Raw genomic sequence first — 23536 nt, 5'->3', positions numbered from 1 at the left:
AGAATAAAATTCTAAAATATAAGACTTCATAGTTTAATAAAAAAATTATATAATTATTAAAATATATTTTTTAAAATATACTTTTACAATACTGAATATACCATTTCATATTATATCAATATAGAAATATATATGTATAATAAATTAATTTTACAAAATGATTAGGAAAAGGAAATCTAAAATTGGAGATAATGAACAAGAGGATGGCAAAAATGAAGAAGGAGAAGAAGCTATGGAAGGGCTATTTTTATATAATAAAAAAGATTCAGCAATTAAAAGCATAGAAGAAGTATATGAAAACGAGGAGAAAAATCAAAATAATGAATCTTCAACAAATAAAGGTATAACGGGAAATTATAATATGGATCAAATGGAAGATAGAATATATCATGAAGATGAAGAAGGATCTATAAATAATGAATACGATGATTCTGTAGAAGCAAGAAAATTAAATACACTACAAAAATTGGTTATGGAAAATAATAATACGGATGAAATGAAATCTAAAACTATCGATGAGCTATTTGATAAATATGATAAGGAGATTCAAAGCTTAATAGAAAATTTCGAACTCCTAAAATTCTCACAATTATTCAAAAATCCATTCGGCCCCAATATAAGTAGAGATGAAAGAATGTAATAAATTATAATGAAGCAAAAAGGAAAATAATCCAAACATGGATTAATAAAATAAATAAATAAATAAATATATATATATATATATATATTTTTTTTTTTTTTTGTTACCTTTTTATATTTTTTTTTATCTTTTTTTAAAGAGTTCGAATTTTTTATTATTCAGGATTTTCATTTTTACCATACTTAGGATGGGTTATAGGTAATATATTTAAAATTAAATAGATGTATATTTATTTTCCATATATGACAATTTCTTTTTTTTTTTTTTCTTTTTATTTTTTTTTTGATATTATGAAGCTTCCATTTATGCATCTTTTTGCAAGGAAAAATATAAAAAAAATATAGTGTCGGTATGTCGATTAAAGACATATAATATATGTCATTAAAATAAAGATTATAAACATATCTATATCTATTCATATATATATATATATAAACATTTATATCATTCCACCATATTTTTAGATTCGAATTATTTGTTCTATTCAATGTGCATTAATTGGATTTATTATTCTACTAATAATCGCAATAATTAATTGTAAGACTGAATTTTTTAATTACATAATATATATATATATTGAATATAATTATGTTTTGCCAACACTTTTCTTTTCGATTTAGGGAATAATGAACAAGCAATGTTATGCAAATATGAAGGTATTTCATTTAAAAAGGGTAATATAATAAAAATATAAATATATACATATATAAAAATGAAATATATATTATAAAGTATAAATTATTATGAACAAACATTTTTCAGAATTAATAAAAGATAGCAAATATAATATTGTTTTCTTTGGTCCTAGAAGCACAGATGAGTGGATGGGTTCTGTCTTAGCAAAAAGTAATTCACAAATATATATATATATATATATATATGTATACATATTTAATTTATGAAATATATTTATATATATAATATATGATCCAATCTACTATTAATGTGTAGTTTCAAAGGATCTTAATTTTAACGTATACACAATTAGCTATCCAAATCTTAAGAATCAAATAATAAAAAGAAAGAAAAATGTATTTTTGAAAGATGCCTTTTCTTGTGCAAGATTAAAATTATCAAATGTTATCTTATTCTCCTTTCAAATAGAAAGCGCATTAAATTTTACCATACCTTTTCTTGAAGTATTATAGCAAATATAATACATATATATATTTTTGTATAATAATAATAAAATATATGATAAATAAAAAATAAATAAAATTTATTCATTATATATTATATACATAATATATTTACATATATTTACTTACAGAAGAATGAAATACTTGGCTTTTTAAGTTTCTCTAAGAAATTCCCAAAAAGTGTAAAAAAAAAAAAATTAAATATATATATATATATATATATATATATTAATTCTTGAATTATCGTATATCATGTTGTTTAATTAATTTCATCTTTTAAGACACCTACGATACAAAATAAAGAAAAAGGAAATATAATTTATTTTGCCCCAGTAGAAAAAAATTTATATGATGTTTATGTTTCACTCACTTTGAGGCTGTGCCAAAATAAAAATCGGCAGAAATACAACATTATGTATATAGTACACCACAGCTTTGACAAATATCAAATAAGATGTTCAGTAATATGACAAATAAAGAATATGAAATAATATGTTTATTGTTAAATGAACAAATATATATATATATATATATATATATATATATATATATATATATATATGTATTATATGAATATACGCATAATCAAACACATATTATATTTTTATTTATTAAGAAAAAGTTAGCAGATGACTATAGCATAAATGTAAATAATTTCAATTTTAATACTATCGGTGATGAAGAAAAAGGTACAAAATATATTGATGCTGATTTTAATGAAGTTATAGATGATTTTTATCAGTTCCTTGTTTTTATTAGAGACATTATTTCTCAGAATAATTTAGAATTTTATAGAAAAATGTTGTGTAATAATATCATGTGTGAATCAAAAGGAGCAATATGTGCTTTGTAAAAATGAAAATAAAAATAAATAAAGTAACAATAAATTAAAACAACTGATGCATTTAAAAAAAAAAAAAAAAAAAAAAAAAAAAAAAAAAATTATGTATATATATATATATATATATATATATATATATATATATTTATGTATCATACGTATTGTAATATATATCTTATCATGCATATAATTATGAATATATATATTTTTTTTTTTTAATAAAAATGGAACAACAAAATATTTAATGTAACCATTTGGATGTATTAAATAAACACAAAAATGTAATAATAAATGTACAAACATATATATGTATATATATATATATATATATTTTTTTTTATTTATTTATTTATCCAATTATATCACAATATATAAACTATATCATCGAATCGTAATAAACAGTTTTCATTAGGTTTGGTATAAATATAGAAAGGAACCTTCTTATCCCCCTTTCTATATAAACCAATAGTGATTATATTTTTTTTGGATAAGAAATAAAAAAGGTCACGAAAGGTTTTAATTTTTTTAAAAGAAAAATCATAATATTTACTCAAATCGCAAATATAGATTATTCTTAAAAATTTAATGAGGCATTCCAAAGTATTAGTACACACTGAAAAATCTGTGAAACTTTTATGGTGCGTCATAAAATTATATAACATAGTTTCACAAATAATATTACTTGAATAAAATTGAGAAGAATTTACATATGGGAAAAAATCATCATAAGATGATTTTTTGTCTTTTAATTTGATCATTTTATTTTCCTCAAGAAAAATAACATTAGAAGGATTTATTAATTCAGTAATGATATTATTTATATAATATGTTCTTTTTTTCTTTTTCAACAAATGAGTAATTTTCCTAGTTACAATAATAGTATTCATATCTATTTCATTTATTTCATTTATATTTTTTGCTTCTGTAGGAAGTATTAATATATATTCTGCATTCATTAAACCGGAATTTATTAAATTATAATCATCTAAAATTTTACATTTTATAAATACAACATTATATTTAAATAAATCCATTATATTCATAGTTGGAATTTCATCTGTTAATATAATAACGTTATATTTATATTTGTTATTAAACATTTTGATTAGTTGTATTATATTACATGTACAATTAATAATTAATAATAATTTATTATTCCGATTTTCCGTAGGAAAATACTTTTCACATGCTTCCATATAAGAAAATGTAATTCTATTTTTTAATGTATGATTTAATTTGGTATTATTATTATTATTATTATTGATATTACTATTGATATTATTACTATTAATATTGTTATTATCACTGTTCATATTCTTAATTTTGTTTATACTTTCATCAGATTTATTCACGCTGTAGCATGTGTTTATGTAATTTTTCTTTTTTAATTGCTTTTTATAATTCAAAAGTAAATGGCTATTTTTTTCTGTTAAATTGAAATAGTAGGTTTTTATCTCATCATCATAATGTTCATTATTATTATTATTATTATTATTATTATTATGAATATGAATATTTGTATTTGATTTGCTGTTTAACTTTGTTGAAAAATAAAGTTTATCTAATTTTTCCATATTTTTTTTATCAGTAGTTTTTATATTATGCGTATTATTACAATGATGATATAATTTTGTTTCATTAAATTCACCATTCAGATTTCTAAATAAATGTTTTTTCCTCGAATTTTTTCTTTTATAATTATAATTGTTTTTGGTAAATATTCTTGATATTCTATAAGTGTTAAATAAATCATGATAATTCATTGCGATAATGTGTGCATTTTTATTAACATAAACATTATTTTGAATAGATGTTGTTGGTAATTTTTTTTTAATATTTGTAGTAAAATATTTATTAAATGTTTGCTTTGTTTTTATAACAGATTTTAAATCATAAGAAATGTTATCTTTTTTCTTACTTTTTATTTCAAATATCCAAAAGAGACTTTTAGCTTTGGACAAATATTTTATAACCTTCCTAGAATTTGCAATAACTACACATTTATCACTATCTCTAATGGCATAATTCTTACCCAATAAATTTAAGTAGCATTTTAATTCCTTTTTATTATCAATTGTATTATCATCTTGTAAATGTGTTTTAATTCTTTTGACGGAAACATCATTGTCTTTATTATTTGTTACATTATTAACATTTTGTGCTTTATTTTTTTTGGTATTTGGTAGGCATCGACATTTAAGATTACTATTTAAATTGTTATATATATTATAATTATCATGATCATTTATAATATTATTATTATCATTATCATTATTATTATTATTATTATTGTTGTTGTTGTATTTTTTTTTTATATCACTATTTATATTTATACATACATTTATAATTTCATCATTTTTATTTTCCCTCCCTTTTTTCCTACTCTTAACTATATTATTATTATTATTATTATTATTATTGTCAAAATCATCTCTCTTTTCTATATGTAATTTCCCATTTTTATAATTTGTTAAGATATTATTAGTAGGTGAAACATCATTATATTTTTTTTTTTTTTCATCACTATTATATATATTAATTCGACTATTATTAATAGTTTCATAATTCAGATAATTTTGATATGTCTCAATAGTATTATATTCATCATAAATTTTTATGGTCTTATTATTATGCCTTAATTGGGTAGAGTATTCCATTTTTGATTTACTTCCATGATGATTTATAATATTATCATATTTCTTTTTCTTTTTCTTTTGTGTATAATGATTTGTATGTCCATATTTTTTTAACAAATGTAAATAAATAAATTTAAAACTTTTCTTTTTTTTGTTCTTCATATTGTTTTTTCTCATTGTAGTGAAGTTATCATCCACATAACTATTTTTATTCTTGTGCTTCTTATTATTTATGTAATAATTTGTTGTATTGGTTTCTATACCTACAAGTATAATACCAAGAGATTCATATAACTTATAAAATAATTTATCAAATATTAATCCAACCATATTTTTATGTACAATAAATGAAAATATTTTAGTCCTAGAACCTCTATTAAATTCACCAATATATTTGAGTGATGGATATGAAGCAATATCATTAAAATTATACGAAGATATATCATAATTATATGCTGTAAATAAATTTAAAATTAGTGTAATAAAACCTGGATATTTTATATTTTTAACAATTAAGGAATGTTTCAAATTAACTATAATAAAATTTTCACATCCAATAGATCTTACAATATTTGATACACAATTACTTCTTAATTCTATAACAGCATTTTTTTTTCCATGTAAAAATTTTTTCAATATTAATAATCTAGTAAATGATTTAGTATCTATATTATAATGTCCGTTATGGAACTTATTAGAAAATAGAAATAAATAATAAGCATTTTGTGCATTAATACTGTACAATAAATTAATATTTTCCTTTTCATTTAAATCGAAATTTTTTATATATAAAGAAATACAAAAATGATCTGCAATTTTGATTTGTTCATCATAAATGTTAATCGGATAAGTAGTTAACAAATGAAATTTTAATTTATTTCCTTGTGCTACTGATTCGAATAAGAAAACATTTAATTGTTGTGGTTCTACATCTCCTATGAGAAGAATAAATTTTTGATTATTCATACTTATTTTTCCATATGTTTTTTTCTTAGAAAATATTGAAATTATCAAATCATTGAATTGTATAGGTACCCAAATGAATGTCCAAAATATAAAAATTATACATACAACTTTACTTAATTTGTTAATAGGAAAGATATCACCATATCCAACTGTTGATATGGATATAATTGAAAAATAAAAATAATCTAAATAACTATTCAGGAAATAATTAAAATTCTCATTATCTAAATTATATGGATGAATTGCTTGTATGGTATATATAGTAGATGCAAAAGCATTACATAATAATAAAACACCCAAAACAATTCGGATAATTTTTATTTCAGTATTTGTAAGAATGGAATTATGTTCTATTCTTACATAAGACACATTCAAAAAAATTTTTATATTTCTTAAAAAGCCCATCATAAAATATATATCAATTTGATGTTCAAAAACAAAAATAAATTTCGAAAATAAATAAGTACATGGTGCACTAAAAAAGATATCTATTAATAACTTTGATTTCATTAAATAATATTTCGATTTATTATAACTAATTATAACCATTACTAAATCTATATAAGATGTAGATAAAAGTATTAATAACATATTATATATATAAGTAGGTATTTTATTAAATCCCCATATCATATTATATGTATCTCTTCTCCAATAATATAAACTTATATACCATATTATTGTATAACACATATCTCGTATATTACAAAAATAATAATTGAAATTACTATTATATATCTTCAACATATATAATTCTATTCTTTTATGTTTCTTCTTAATTGAATAATATACCTTTTTAAAAAAAAACTTCTTTATTAATTTTCTATACTCAAAATCATCCGATTCAATAACATTCCCGTTTCTTTTATAATTATTATTCATATTAAAAATATTCAGTACATTCTTTCTTCTATAATCTTTTATTATATATATATTCATAAAATAGGTACAGTATATATATATAAGTGAAAGCTTTAATATAACACCTGTTATTATACATAATAATCCTTCAATAATGTGAATGTTTTCCTTTGAGGAATATAACAACTTTAGTAAATGAGATCCGTTCAATAAGATAAGAAAATATTTGAATATACTATTCACTAAAAAAAAAATATCATTCATAGAAAATAATCCGCTTTTCATGTTCTCTTCATTTACAAATATCCATCCTACAAAAATAATATATTATAAAAGAAAATAATTGAATAATTTTAAAAAATAATAAAACTTGAAAGCATATAAGCATAATTATAATAATATTATAATTGTCTTATATAATTGAAAATAATATCTTTTTAATACCATATATATAAAAGGTATTTATTATATATATATATATATATATATATAACATCACATTATATGCGACATAATTCATTTTTAATATTTAATAAAATTGTCATTCATTTGTTTTTTCTTACATACAATCATAATCCTTGTATTATTTATATATGTAGAAATTATCATTTAATAAAAGGTAGTTATATTCTTGTGCGTTGCATATATATATATATATATATATATATATATATATGTATATATATATGTATATATGTATAACTCATATGTTCCTAAAAAAATTCGAAAGTGTTTTCCCTACATAGTATCAATATAAATTCTGTCTTTTTGTATTTTATAATCGAGTAAAGAGAGAAATTACATAACTAACCTTTTTTTCTGTTAATTTATTTGTGTTTATAATTATAAAAATTATTTACTCAAATGGAATGAATAATAAACAAAATATAATTTTAAGAAGGAAAACAAGTAGATATATAGTAAACAATAAGAAAAAATTGATAAAACATGAAAAAAATTTATAAAAATTATAATAAATAATGATTGTTTATATGAATACACATATATAATCATAAAGGAAGAGAAATAAAGTTAAAATGAAATGTACCTTTTAATATTAAATAAATAAATATAAATATATATATATATATATATATATATATATATATATATATGTATATATGTATGTATGTATAAATTCATATGATTTTAAAAGAATATATATTATCATTTTATATATATATACAATTTAGTACACATATAAAATAAAGGAAAAAAAAAAAAAAAAAGAAAAAAAAAGTGGACATCATATAGAAAAGTATCAAAAGATTAGTAAAAATAACATTTCGTTTATAATGACATTATTACGATAAAATCAGTTTTATCTTGATTTACATACATTTCTACATACAATTATAAAATATATACTTTTTTATAAAGTAGAATATAAATAATAAGAAATATATATATATATATATATATATATATGTTTATTTTCTATATTAAACTTATCAATGTTCTATATATAATTATGCATATTATATGCTTATAAATAGGTATCTTTTAAAAAGAATAGAGAAAAAATAAAAAAAAGAAAAAAGGAAATGAATAAATTCTTTTTGAATTATATTATAATATTATTGTATTCCTATATGCATTTTAAAGAAAGGTATTAAGACGTAGGAATATTTTTTCTTTTTTTAATTTCATAACACTTCCAAAATTTTTATGTTATTATTTTTTCTTTTATTATGCAAAAATAGTTCGAAAAGAACAATATTGAAACAAGATAAAAAAAAAAAAAACAAGAATACATTGAATTTTTATTTCAATAATTATGTACTACATTTAATAGTACTTATATGATGAGTTTTCTCTACCTTTCAAATAAATATATTATATATTATGTTAAATAAATATATACTGCACATATTTAATTGTAAATGATCCTACGATGATTATATAGAAGTCCTATATAAATTATCACCATAATTTTCAAATTGAAATACATACACAAATATATATATATATATATATATATATGTTTAATGTGGTATCACTTCTTTGAACTTTTTATAAACTAAATGTCCAAAGAATTGTTTTTTCAAACGTTTCATATTTGAAAGGAACGATGGGAAAATAATTATATAGGATATGGTTATTTAATGGTATAATGATAAGAATCATTTTATTATATATTTTTTTTTTATTTTTTAACAATTTATAATTGTTACATGCAAATAATTTTATAAAAACATAACCATTATAAATATATATAATAAAAAAAAAAAAAAAAAAATTTAATATATATGTAATATATAAAAAATATTTTTATATAAAAATGAACAAATTAAATTTATATTTATGTACATATATATATATATATATATATATATATATATTTGTATTCATATTTGAAATAATAATGAAGAATTGGGAAATCAAATATAAATATATAATATATAATTTATAAATTTATAATAATTTGATTCATTTAATACAACATTATGTTATATACTTCTTTTCCCCTTCAAAATTAAAATATCATATTTATAAAAATTATAAAGTATAAAATATTAATAAAAAGTTAAAATGTCCACATCTAAAAAAATAAAAATTTATAATTCTATATAAATCTCTTTTTAATAATCTCACATTTTTTTAAAATTTAAAAAAATCTCATTTATTTAAAATAAAAAAAAAAATAATAATAACACCATCAAAATATCTTGAATTTTTTTTTTTTTTTATGGTTTTATTATTTTATCGTTTATAATTTTTTTTTTTTTTTTTTTTTTTGATTTCATAATATTTCTCATGCAAAAAAAAAAAAAACTTCAAGTGCATTCATATACATTTTATATATACTAAAAGTATAAATTTTACAAGTGTATATATATAACATTATAAATATATTAAAATAAAATTTTATATACAAATTAAAATTAAACTTTAAAAAAAAAAAATTTATTCGAATAATTTAAAAGGAAAAAAATGAATATTCATTTATTTAATGTTATTATATTTTTAATTATTTGTTAACATAAAATATAATAGTTTATAAATATTTTATATAATAAAAAATGAATTTTCATATAATTTAATGATAATATAAAATATATATAATATATAATAACATAATATTTTTAATTTAAAAAATTAAAAAAGTTAACGAAAGAAACTATACATAAGAAAAATATACCAGTATTTAAGTAGAATAAGAAAATATTATTCTCTTTAAAAAAAAAAAAATACGAAAAAACTATATATATTTTTCGTTATTTTTATATAATTATATATATATATATATATAAATATTATGATGTAGAAATAAAAATTTATTAATAATAATTTATAACTAAAGAAAATTAAAATGTAATAAATAATAAAATAATGTAATATATATATTTTTCTTTTTTTTCCTTTAAACATATAAACAAATATGTATAAATATATATATATATATAGAGAGGGAGACAGAAAAAAACAAAAAAAAAAAAAAAAAAAAAAAAATGACATTTTTTTATTATTATAAATATGAATATAGCTGACATTTCTTATTTTATTTTAATATTCTATTAGATGTGGATATTATGAATTACTATACATATTTTATAGTGAAAATGAATTTTTTAAAATAGTATATAAATACAAATGTATATTAATATATATATATATATATATATATATGTGCTCCACCAAGCCTGTTTTTTTTATTAGTAATTATAAAATATAAATACATATGTGAATATTTATTGTATTTGATTCCTAATTATGGAATAAATTTCACTTGAATAGTTTTATTTTTTTTATTTTATATGAAACCATTTTTAAGATGATGCTTTTATAATAGGTATTTTAATTTTGTAATTTTATTTTTTCAATAAAATGTATTTAACGTGATAAAAATTTGTCTTTGACAAATTTTTATTTTAATTAGAAAAGTGGTGTTACTTTACATTTTTTTTAAATTATTAAAAACCGATAGGATTATTATATTTAGATTTATTTTTTTTTTTTATTTATTTTTTTTATTCTTATAAATTTATTGATATATTATTTAAAAATGGTTAATTTAAGTAACATACAATTATTAAGATGGAACACTTCATGGACATATAAGTAATAAACAATACGAAGAAAAGAAAAATACACATCATATATATATATATATATGTATATATGATTTTTTTTTTTTTTGCTTATTTTTAATATTTTGTTATTTTTCCATATGCCTATTTTTTTTTCTTTTTGTAAATATATAATTATTACTTATATAGATTAAAGCGATATCACATGTCACCAAGATGGAATGTTAGTAAATGGTTGGTGAAAGAGGAATATAAATCCCAAAAATTTACTAAGCCATTTTATTTAACAAAATGGGGAAATTTTAAAACATGCCAACAAATTCAATTATTACCAACTACTGGTGGAGCTTATAACAAATTTTGTGATATGACCAAACTTCATGAAAACAACAACAGAAAAAAATAAAATAAAATATAAATTATTATATGAGTTTTCTTATTTGTTTTTAAATATAAAATATTGAAAAAAAAAAAAAAATATATATAATAATATCTATATATATATATATATATATATATTTTATCTTATTCTTTTAATTACAAATTATTATTCATTGTTGTTTTATAAAAAATGATGTATATATATCTATTTATATTTATTTATTTATTTGATATTCTTAATATTTCACTTATTTAACAGCTTCCCTTTTTTTTTTTTTTTTTTTTTTTTTTTAGTTTCATTTTTTATTAATTATATGGTTAATTATAGAATTATTAAATTTTTTTATGTTAACTTTCGCAATTCGAGATTTAATTAGTTTTTCTTAATATTTATTATTTCATTTAAGTATGTTCATTTGGGTTACGATTCTCTAATTAAAATGTTTTTTCTAATAAATTTAATAATATCGTGAAATATCTAGGCAATTCGTTTATTAAGTTTAAGGGTATATTCATATAGTCGAAACTATATATGGTTTTATTTAATATTTCTTGCATTTCTGATGAGCACTCCATATTTATTTTTGGCACCTAAAAATAAATATACATATATATATATATATATATATATATATATTATAATAATATATTCAATATGCAATGTTTAATTTTTTTTTTTTTTTTTTTTATTTTTACCTTTGGATATCGTTGGCTGAAATGTGTTAATATTAATGTTTTACATTGTACTTCCAAACCTATATAAAAAATAATAAAAAAAAAAATTAATAAGACACTTATTTTTCATGAAATTATTATTTTATATATTGAATAATTTTTTTCCATTTTTACTTATATCCATAGCTTCTTTAGTAGTAGAGTGTTTTTTATTAATTGCTTCTCCTAATAATTCATCATCAAAGGTAGCTGTAAAGATGTATTATTCAAACGTGTAATGTTAATAAATATATTAAATATAAACATAAATATATTTTTTTATTTTATCTTATTATTTTTTTTTTTTTATGTATATAATACCTTCATGTATTAAAATGTCACAATTTTTGGAAAATTTTTTCACGTTTTCGCATGGTCTTGTATCCGCAGAATAAACAATGGATCCTATTTTTTTATTTTCTACTTTGATACCATAAGATTCGTTAATATGATTAACCTGATGTGAAATAAAAAAGGTTAAAATGAATGTTATAAAAGGTTCCTTTATTTTGGTACATCACATATATATATATATATATATATATATATATATTTACATTTATATTTATATTTATATATATTTAAAAAATATTCTAAAATATACCTTAAACACGTGAATATTCAAAATGTCGTTCTCATCATCAATTTGTTGGTTTATTTCTAAATTTTCGGTAAGATATACAAATTTTAATTTCTTATCAAAAAATAATTCATTAAATAAATTGATCCACTTTTTCAAGGTTATAGGAATTAATATTAATGGATCATCTAAGGATGGAAAAAGGTATTTCCTCATATACAATAAATAATAAAGACCAACATGATGATCTGCATGTGCGTGTGAAATGAAAATTATTCTATAAGAAAAAAAAAAAAAAAAAAAAAAAAAAAAAAATGATGAACATCATACAAACAGATATGCATACATTTATATATATATATATTAATATTAAATTTGTTCTTGCTTAGATATATAATTAATTTCTTTTCTTTTTATTCACATGTAACACACCTGAATGATTTAATAATGCTACAAAAATTTATCCAAGATGTACTCATCCAATATAATTGATATAATGAACCTTCTCCAAAATCTAAGATAATACTAAAATTTTTTTGTATGCTTAAAATAATACCTGATACATTACGAAATGTTGAAGGCATTGAGCAACCTGTACCAAGAAAATAAAAGCAAGGGTATGATAACATTTTATTAAACTGTGTTTCATTGAATTTTTGAAAATGTTTTAATAATTCTTCATTTTCTTTTAATATATTTGATATTTTTGAAGTATTAAAAATATCAGGATATAAGTCTGATATTGTTTCACTTAAACAAATGTCAATTTTATGATATGGATGCAAAATGAATTTGGTCAGTGGATTAAAAATAAGATAACTACAATTTGGTTCCTGCTGTTTATCATTTATATTAAAATTATTATTACAAATTGTGTTATTTTGATCTTGCTGTTTATCATTTATATTAAAATTATTATTACAAAATGTGTTATTTTGTTCCTTTTTTTGATGATCTACATCAATATTATTAACAAGTACTTTTTGCATATCCCCATTATTATTGAAATTATTATATCTTTGTTCTTTTTCTTTATCATTTTCATTATGCTCATTAATTGATATTTCATAAGGCAAATCATAAATAGGAGTGTCCGCTTTATATTTTAAAAAAATGTTTGGCAACAATTTCGAAAGGAAATTATTTAAGGAAGATGAAGATATGAAAGGACATACTTTCAAAGAATCGTTTGATAAATTACATTTCACATTTTTTACATTTTTTAGACCTAAAAAGAAATCTTTATAAATTTTATTATTTATAATATTTTCATTTGATAAATGAAAAATATATTCTAAATTTTTTAAATATAATGTTTCTTTATTTTTAAGATGATTAATTAAATCATTAATATCATTTTCATTTTCTAAATCAATAATTAATGCTTTCCTCCCATCAATATTTTTATCACATACTTCTTCAGGATGAATAGTTCTATTATTTATAGTAATAGATTTTCCTGATTTTAATATACCATAATATTTTCCTGATGGAATATTTAACTTTTTGGCTTTTTCGGGATAAAATTTTCCAGGTGTCTGAGGACATTCAATTAAATAACAAATACATTGAAACTCTTTTTTTTTTTCTTCCACAATTGTTTGTTTTATATTATTCATAATTAAGGAATCGGTATCATTTGTTGTGTCCATAAGTGACTTTTCTAATTTCCTTTTTTTTAACATGTTATTAGAATATATTTGTTCTGTAAAAATATTTTCACACATTTTATTATCCTCCACAATTAAGTTTACTTCGTTATTATTATTATGATTATTATTAATATTATTATAAATATTACTATTAATATTATCGCTATCCTTATTGTTGTTGTTATGCTTTAAAATTAGTTTATTATTAACATTTATTTCGTTTATTATATAATCCTGTTGAATACTATTTTCTGTTATTTTTTCTTTTTCCTTATTTATCAATATAGGTGTAATGACTACATTACCCTTTAAATTAATTACTGACGATTCATTCAATTCAAATTGAACAATTTTAATTTTAGTACTTTTCATTTTTGCAAAGCTTGACATAAAACTCTTTACAATACTTTCTAGAGGATGAAAACCATATATTGTTATTTCACCGTCTGATATATTATCTATTGTTAATAAAAGACCAATTAATCCTCCAATACTTTCTGGAGTGATCTTTGTAAAAAATATATTTTTTATTCTAGCCAAATGTAATTTGTGTTCATTTAAAAAACGTTGAACATTTTCACCACAATTAAAAAGAGTAATATCTCCATTAACAAATAATCTTAAACTTGATGGAATAGCAAGTCTATGCCATCCTATTAATTGAAGAAATACCTCCATTTTTTTTTTTTTTTTTTTTTTTTTTAATATTTAAATGATATACATGAATAATTATTATACGAATATATAATTATGAATCTATTAGAATAAAACATTTTTTTTCATACATACATATATATATATATATATATATATATATATATATATATTACTTTTTATAAGCATTTCATGATATAATTAAAATAAATACAATATGTATATATCAATGGAAATGCATTACAAGGGTAAAAGTATAACACAATTTACAATACAAAAAAAAAGTGAATATGACACAAAAATGTAAAAATAAATAAATAAATAAATATATATATATATATATATATATATATATATATATATATATTTTTATTTATGGAATAACTATTGAGCTTACATCATAAAGTGAACAACTTTTTATTATTATTTTTAACTGTACATAGATATAGATATCCTTTCAATTGTTTAAACGGAATAATAACTAAAACAATATAACAACAAAAAAATTATTAAAAAAGAAAAAGGCAAAAAGCAAGAAATAAAGCAAAAAAAAGAAAATTATCCTTTTATAATTAGATATATATGCAAATCGAACAATATAATTTTTTCTGGTGATGATATATAAATACAGAAATTTAAAAAAATATGAAAAAAAATAAAAAAAGAAGAAAAAAAGTAATATGATATATATTAATATACATTTTTAGTTACAAAAAAAAAAAAAATATATATATATATATATATATATATATCTATAATATTTATGTGTTTTTTTTTTTTTTTTTTCTTTTTTTCTAATATGAATTATTTTAACATATCTATACATAATATAGAAAGATAAACCTTTTTTTTTTCTTTCTTTTTTTTTTTTAATTGTACTTATTAAAAAAAGTACATAAGTACATATCATCATTTTATATGCCTTTTTTTAGAATTTTAGATTCAATAAAAAAAGAAAAGAAAAAGTATAATAATAGTGTTGTTTCATATATAAATATAAATAGTATTATTATACTTTAAAATAAATGGAATGTAATAATCTCAATGAAGCAAATACTTTCCATAAAGTCGTATTAAAAATAAAGGAAAATATCGATAAATATTATTTAATTAAATGGAAAGATATAGTAAAACCTGAGAATGAGATTTTATATAACGAATACTTTGAAAAATTAATACAAGAAGAAAATATAAAATATGACATTAAAGATTATATAAAATTTGATGGTATTGAAAATATACACAATGAAAACTTGATAAATTATACGTTAAAAAATAGTAATAGTAATATTAATAATAATGATATAAATAATATATATAATGAATGTGATAATTCCTATAATGTAAAGAAAATAAAATTAAAAGATAATTATAGATATGAAATAAATAAGCAATATTTTGATAATATAAGCGAAAGAGAAAAGTTTTATTTTTTATTACAAATAAAAGAAATGATGGAAACCAGTTGGTTATTGGCCCAAAAAAGAATGGAAGGTATTCAATTAGAAGAAAAATCAGATTCAATTAATTTATTAGAACTAATAAATTATTCTAAAAAAATTGCAGATACTACATGCGCACCACCTGAATGTGATAACACAAACGATAAAATAATGCATCAGGAATATTATCCAAATTATCATTTTCTTAATTTTATAAATATTGAAGAAATACATTTATCTAAATTATTTCAACTACAAAAATATAGTAAAGTTTGCTTTCCTCCAATTATAACATTACAAGAAGAAAAAAATAATAATCAACTAACTATTACTATTACATGTTCAACCATCGAGTCTATTATATATTATAAAGTAAATGATGAGACAAATTATCATTTATATGACCATAATAATAAACCAATGATTCCTAAAAGGAAAAAAGTTATTATATATGCTTGGTCAATTAAAGAGGGTTTCATAAAATCAAGAATCTCATGTTTATCAAAATCATATGAAGTGCAAGATGATAGTGATGAAGATATTTTAACAAAAGATAAAAATACAATTCACAAGGATACATCTAACAAAAATGATAATTCAAATAAAACTTCATCTGCTACTAGTGTATTTAAAAGCTTAGGTTTCTTTCTAAGTAAAAAAAAAGTGAAATCATCAGAATCATCGTCACATGATCAATCAAGTGAAGAGGAATGACGAACTAAAACTTTAAAATGGAAAATTTAAAAAGTAAAAACGCAAAATGTGAAATATAAATGTACATAAATATATATATATATATATGTAAGAGTAAATATGGACCATAATTATATGAAAAAATTAAGGATGTATAATTGGAAATTACACACCTTATAATGTAACATATATATAAAATATACAGAATATATATTAAGAGGAAATAAAAAATATTTAACACTAAAAAAAAAAAAAAAAAAAAAAAAAAAGAAAAGACATATTATGGATAAAATATTTTCCAGTTATTCTACTCATTTATTATATATTCTCAGAGATATAGAATTTAAATATATAAATGGAGCCAAAAAAAAAAAAAAAATATATATATATATATATATTAATTTAACATTATATAATCTATGGTTTGGTTTCTTGGGTAAATCTTTAAGAACATAAAGTATCCTTAGTTCAAATAAATTATTAAAATGATTTTCTATGAAAAATATCTGATTCAACCTATTTCACGTAATATCCATAATACATCGTTATCATTCATTAATAAATATTATATATATATATATATATATTTATATATTTATATATTTTTGCGTATATATTGATGTGTTATATTAATATTTTATTTATTTTATTACATACATAATTTATTTTTTTATTACATTTTTTTTTTGAAATTCTTTTCGAAATAAACAACTTAACATACATTTAACATTTTTCATATAGTATACATTTTATTTGTTCAGGGGTATAAGTAAATTTGAACTTACTAGAATATTTGTTATAAAGGATTATATATTCTTTATGTATATATTCGAACAAGTTATTTTTTATATTATCCTTTATAATGTCAGATACTATTTTATGAATTGTAAGGAAAATATTATGTTTTTCCGAAAAAACAAATTTGTAAAAATTGTCTACAAATGCTTTTAATTCTTCTGTATCTTGTTTAAGATTGTCTTGATTCATCTTTTCTAATTTGTCTAGTTCTAATTTTATTTTTAAATTTTCTAATTCCATTTTGAAAAGTTTGTTTATATTTTCATCTGTGATAATTGTTAGTAGTTCACAATATTTAGATGCTCCCTCTAAATTTTTTATACTATCTTGTATAAATGTAAAAATATTTACAATAAATACATAATGATTATGAACAACTGAATTTTGGTTTTTTAAACAATTATTTATTAATGGATTTATAGTTATATCAAGAACATTTTGGAAATTTTGTTCTTTCATATCTTTTGCATATAATGCATACATTTTATATATTGAATATACATTTTTTAAAGAATTTAATATTTTCTTTATATAAAATAAGGTATCTTCAAAATTATTAGAATTTTCTTTTTTGGTAATTTTGTTTAGATAAAAACTTACAACATCACGTTGCCATATAGATATAAATTCATTCTCTATATTTTTTTGTATTTTTAATGTATAATTTAATAATTTACAATTATATTTCTCATTTATACTATCTACATAATAATTAGATTTATTTTTATCATTATTACGTAATTGAATATTTTCCTTCTGTTTTTCATTAATTTTGTCATATTTTTCTTCGTTTTTTTCAGATACATTGTCTTCATTAGGTTTGTTATAAAATTCAACATGATCACCATCTTTCACATCCAAGGTAGGTTTATCATTAGTATTACCAATATATTTTTCATTATATAAATTATTTTTTGTTACATTTATTAGTTTATCTTCTATAAATTGATTACTTTCTTTATTCATATAAGATGATTCTATACCTACTTGAGATATTTGTCCATCTTGTGTTTTTTGTTTTGTATTCATTTTATTGATATCTAATTCCTCCATATTTTTATCCAATTGATAATTATTTTTCACTTCTCTTATATTTGGATAAGTTCCATTCAAATTATTATCAGAAATATTGTTGATACGATTTTCCTTCATTTTATTCGTATCCATTTTGATATCTTCCTCTTTTATATTATTATTATTATTGTTATATATTTTACTTGGTAAATACAATTTACTCTTTGACAAATTATAGTATATTAATGTATTATAGGTATCATTATTACGTTGTGCATATTTTATGATAATATTTTTTATTATATCATTAATTTCATAAATATTTTGAAATTGCTTTAATTTAAGAATAAATATATTTAAAATATGAAAGAGCTCATAACATGATTCATAACTTTTTGCATATATATTTAAATTCGTATCTAAAAAATATTTATATGGTATAAATAATGTATCTATTATATTATATAAATTATTATGAACATTCTCTATATTTGCTGATATATATGGTATAATATCATTCGTAAAATAAAAATTAAATGAAAAAAATATCTTTAAAAAGTTATCTTCTAATACAATAAAATAATATAAAACTAAAAAAAAGTTTTTAAACATTTTAATAAAATCATGTTTTTGCCTTGGTTCTATATCTATAGAGTTTTCCTTATTAATAAATTTACAATTATTTGACATATAATTTTGATAATTAATTTTTAAATATTTTTTTCTTAAATTAAGAAAATTATTTAAACATAAATTGAAATATTCTATATTTTCAATAATAATTTTATAAGACAATTTTGTTATAGGTAATAAATTTTGGATATAAGATAGTATGATTTCTTCTCGTTTAACAAATTCTTCATTTATATTACAAAATAATAAATTAAGTATTTTATTATTTCTTCGATAGAAATTATTATTTTCTTTTATTATGTATATAGAAATCTTCCTACAAGCTATAATCATTATTTTATTATAATGTTTAGAATAAAATTTACTTAAATTTTCGGAACCATCTTCATTTAATAATTTTATAATATTTTCTTTTGTATATTCAAATTGTTTTAGATGTTCAAAGAATTCAATATTTAATGATATCTTCAAATCTGTTAAATTACTATAACTTAAAGGACTTAAACTATATTCTTCTAAAATTTTATTATACATCTTTTCTTTTACTCTAATATCATATTGTACTTTCTTTAGCTTGTGTATCTCATCTAGTATTTCATGAGTCATTTCATTTGTTTCTAATATTTTCTCTTTTGTATCCTCGTCTAATTCATATATTCTTTTGATATTCTTATGAATGTTTTCGAAATGGGTAAAGTAATTACATGATTTCTTAATTTCATTTTCATAAGCAAGTAATTCACTCAGTTCCTTTTCTTCCTTAAAACAAAACACATCATATTTGTTAAATTCTTTCTTGTAATAAGGAAGTTCTTCTAACTGTTTATGTAATAAATCATAATCTAATGAAAAACCATGATTATTATCATTCTCCAAATCCATAATGTCACTCGTATAAACACATTTATAATATATACATATATATAATTATATATATATATATATCTTTTCGATAAGTTAATATTAAATTAATTAATTATTTTTTTTTTATTCTAATATATGACATTTTTTTTTTTTTTTTTTAATGTACAAATATGGTGACAAAATGTTTCTTTTTCATAATGTATTTTCTTTATATATAAATAAAATAATATTATTAATATTTATATATGCGTAAAAATGTTGAAATATTCAAGTCTTTTAATATTTCAATTATTTTTGTTATTTTAAAAAATGTAATTAAAAAGGAATGACATATGAAAAAAAAAAAAAAAAAATATATATATATATATATATATATATATCATAATGGAAAGCATATATATGTGTGTAGTAAGAAAAAAATATATATTTTTAACCTTGAAAAAATAAATAAAATTATTTAAATTTTTATCCATGAAAAAAATAATATGCATTATATATATATATATAAATATATATTATATATATATATTATGTATATATTTTTTGACTTATATCAAAATTATTTATATATTTTTTTTTTTTTTTTTTTTTTTTTTTGTATTATATAAAACTTGATTATGTATACAAAGTAAGAATTTAAAGTATTTATAATGTGTTAACTATATGATATTATATATGAAGGATATAAATATATACCTATTTATTAAAATTATATATATATATATATATATATATATATTGTTCATTTTTATTAGTTTTGCTTTACATAATATAAAATTATTCATATTAAAAAATGATATATATATATTATATATATATATATATGTATATGTTTTTATAAATGTATTAAAATATATACATACATATAAAATTATGGTAAAAAGGTAATATAAAAGTATTTATGTTTTAGTGGAAATGTGATGGATATAAAACTGTTTTGGGAACAGATAATGGATCTCCATTATTTATAATGAATTTATGTCCTTCTAATTTCAATTTTTCGAAACATTCTTTTTTACATTGAATATCTAGCCAACGGCATTCTTTACATCTCATTTTTGGATAAATAAAAAATAATTTTCCGTGCCAAGTAAAATCTCTTTTTCTTCCATCCATATGTCCATAAGCAACAGGTTTTGGGCAAGGAGGTTTCATACTAAAATGTACTTGTGCATGATACCATAAATACATACATATAACAAATAATAAATATACATGAAATTTTAAAAAGATCATTAATTTTCTTTCATATTCTGTTAACATAACTGTTGATAATCTTGTATATGGATCTAAATCAAGTAACCATTCTTTTCTATTATTATATCGTGTTAAAAATCCCGTTATATCCAAATATCTATATATTCTTTCTCCAATAGTTTCACGCCTATTCTTATCAAAAAGAATTATGACATTTGGATTTTCAAATATGGAAACATCTTTTGAATACGCTCGTGTAACACTATTATTAGAAATATCTTTAGTCGTCATATTGAAATGAACTCTCGATGTAGTTGTAAAGAAATATTTACCTATATCTTTTATTATTAAGTAACTACTTTTATTAGAAAAAGTAGACATACCTTTATCCATAAAAGTATTTCTCATAATATTCTTACTATCTAATAGATAGGTACAAAAGGATTGCATATTTGGACATTTTCCATTTATATTTAAATTATTTTTACTAATAATATTCTTTTTTCCATATTTCAAAAATTTTAATAACAAATCTGTTTCCTTCATATATAACATTTTTTTTTTTTTTTTTTTTTTTTTCTTTTCTGTTATTATTAAATCTGTCAACTACAAAGATTCGTATATAATATTAATTTAATTATTCATAAAAAAATATGTTTCATATCATTTCTTTTTCTTGTATTGAATTATTTTGCCTTTATGTATTTTTAATTATATTGCATAAAATATTTGAAATAAAAAATAAACAAAATATATATATATATATATTACATTTAAGGATACTACAAAAAAATAAAAAAAATAAAAAATAAAAATGAAATCAAACTGGTTATTAAAAGATTCAGTGGATGATATATTTAAAAATTTTTATTCTCACATATTTATATATATATATATATATATATATGTATTTTTTTTATTATTTTCTTTTAAAGCATCCTTAAAAGTTAAGTGTATGACCCAAGAATATAAATCCTTGTTTCCATGTTTCCATATATAGTTATTTAGTACAAAAAAAAAAAAATTATATATATATATATATATATATATATTATATAAATTTTGTTGCACATATGTATTATATATTTATAATATATATTTTTTACATAATTATATACCATGCACACAAATATTCATACAGGAAAAAAAAAAAAAAAAAAAAATTGTACATTAAATTAAAAGAAAAATATATATATATTTTATACTTGAATTAAATTTAAAATAATTTATACATATAATATAATTTATAAAAAAAAATTAATAGATTCCAAAATATTTAATATTTTCCTTTCAAATGTAAATGAAAAAAAAGTGTTAACATACCATTTATGTGTATACAATAAAAGAAATATATGATGAAATAAATTATTATAGCAGTTATTCATATACTTTTTTTTTTTTTTTTTTTTTTTTTTTTCCTTTTTTTGAAAATTTGAACGAATGAATAAATTAAATTTCTACATTGTAAAAAAAATAAAATAATAAAAACATATAAATATATAAATATATATCGATATATTTTTAAAACATTTGGAACTTTATGAAATGTAAAAATAGAAAAGTATTAATATTATATTTAAAATAAAGTAATTATAAAGATTTAATAGAAAAAATGTTCATTTATGTTCTATATATGAAAATAGAACATATATTAAGGATGTTATATTCAATACAATATGAACACATACATGTATATATAATTTTAATAAAATTTTTATTTAATTTTATTTTAAAGATATTATTTAACTAATCATATTCGCTAGTTATTATTATATATATCCATCAAAAATAACATCTTAT

At 18.2% G+C, this 23536-nt stretch overlaps 7 protein-coding genes across 7 annotated transcripts; 3 read left to right on the top strand and 4 right to left on the bottom strand.

Moving 5' to 3' along the window:
* Nucleotides 1–157: 157 nt before the first annotated feature.
* On the top strand, nt 158–2632 carry PF3D7_1465600 (conserved Plasmodium protein, unknown function; the record flags this gene model as incomplete). The annotated part of the gene is made up of 10 exons (XM_001348762.2): nt 158–636; nt 780–838; nt 937–989; nt 1105–1177; nt 1261–1314; nt 1403–1486; nt 1592–1779; nt 1911–1961; nt 2061–2240; nt 2396–2632. 10 exons carry the CDS (start codon nt 158–160, stop codon nt 2630–2632), a joined length of 1458 nt encoding a protein of 485 aa, XP_001348798.2.
* Nucleotides 2633–2982: 350 nt separating this feature from the next.
* On the bottom strand, nt 2983–7368 carry PF3D7_1465500 (potassium channel K2; the record flags this gene model as incomplete). Its single annotated transcript, XM_001348760.2, has 1 exon — nt 2983–7368. The coding sequence occupies one exon, from the start codon at nt 7366–7368 to the stop codon at nt 2983–2985; it is 4386 nt and encodes a 1461-aa protein (XP_001348796.2).
* Nucleotides 7369–11089: 3721 nt separating this feature from the next.
* PF3D7_1465400 (conserved protein, unknown function) lies at nt 11090–11520 on the top strand (the record flags this gene model as incomplete). The annotated part of the gene is made up of 2 exons (XM_001348759.2): nt 11090–11145; nt 11304–11520. 2 exons carry the CDS (start codon nt 11090–11092, stop codon nt 11518–11520), a joined length of 273 nt encoding a protein of 90 aa, XP_001348795.2.
* A 410-nt stretch (nt 11521–11930) lies between these two features.
* Nucleotides 11931–15119, bottom strand: PF3D7_1465300 (ribonuclease Z, putative; the record flags this gene model as incomplete). The annotated part of the gene is made up of 6 exons (XM_001348758.1): nt 11931–12086; nt 12192–12250; nt 12345–12419; nt 12531–12666; nt 12814–13066; nt 13222–15119. The coding sequence occupies 6 exons, from the start codon at nt 15117–15119 to the stop codon at nt 11931–11933; spliced, it is 2577 nt and encodes an 858-aa protein (XP_001348794.1).
* A 1001-nt stretch (nt 15120–16120) lies between these two features.
* On the top strand, nt 16121–17251 carry PF3D7_1465200 (mediator of RNA polymerase II transcription subunit 4, putative; the record flags this gene model as incomplete). Its single annotated transcript, XM_001348757.1, has 1 exon — nt 16121–17251. One exon carries the CDS (start codon nt 16121–16123, stop codon nt 17249–17251), a length of 1131 nt encoding a protein of 376 aa, XP_001348793.1.
* A 702-nt stretch (nt 17252–17953) lies between these two features.
* PF3D7_1465100 (conserved oligomeric Golgi complex subunit 6, putative) lies at nt 17954–20557 on the bottom strand (the record flags this gene model as incomplete). The annotated part of the gene is made up of 1 exon (XM_001348756.1): nt 17954–20557. The coding sequence occupies one exon, from the start codon at nt 20555–20557 to the stop codon at nt 17954–17956; it is 2604 nt and encodes an 867-aa protein (XP_001348792.1).
* An 888-nt stretch (nt 20558–21445) lies between these two features.
* On the bottom strand, nt 21446–22282 carry PF3D7_1465000 (cytochrome c oxidase subunit ApiCOX25, putative; the record flags this gene model as incomplete). The annotated part of the gene is made up of 1 exon (XM_001348755.1): nt 21446–22282. The coding sequence occupies one exon, from the start codon at nt 22280–22282 to the stop codon at nt 21446–21448; it is 837 nt and encodes a 278-aa protein (XP_001348791.1).
* Nucleotides 22283–23536: the final 1254 nt, after the last annotated feature.

The sequence above is a fragment of the Plasmodium falciparum genome (genome assembly GCF_000002765.6).
Source record: "Plasmodium falciparum 3D7 genome assembly, chromosome: 14".
Taxonomy (NCBI): domain Eukaryota; phylum Apicomplexa; class Aconoidasida; order Haemosporida; family Plasmodiidae; genus Plasmodium; species Plasmodium falciparum.
This window is presented reverse-complemented; position numbering and strand designations above follow the sequence as displayed.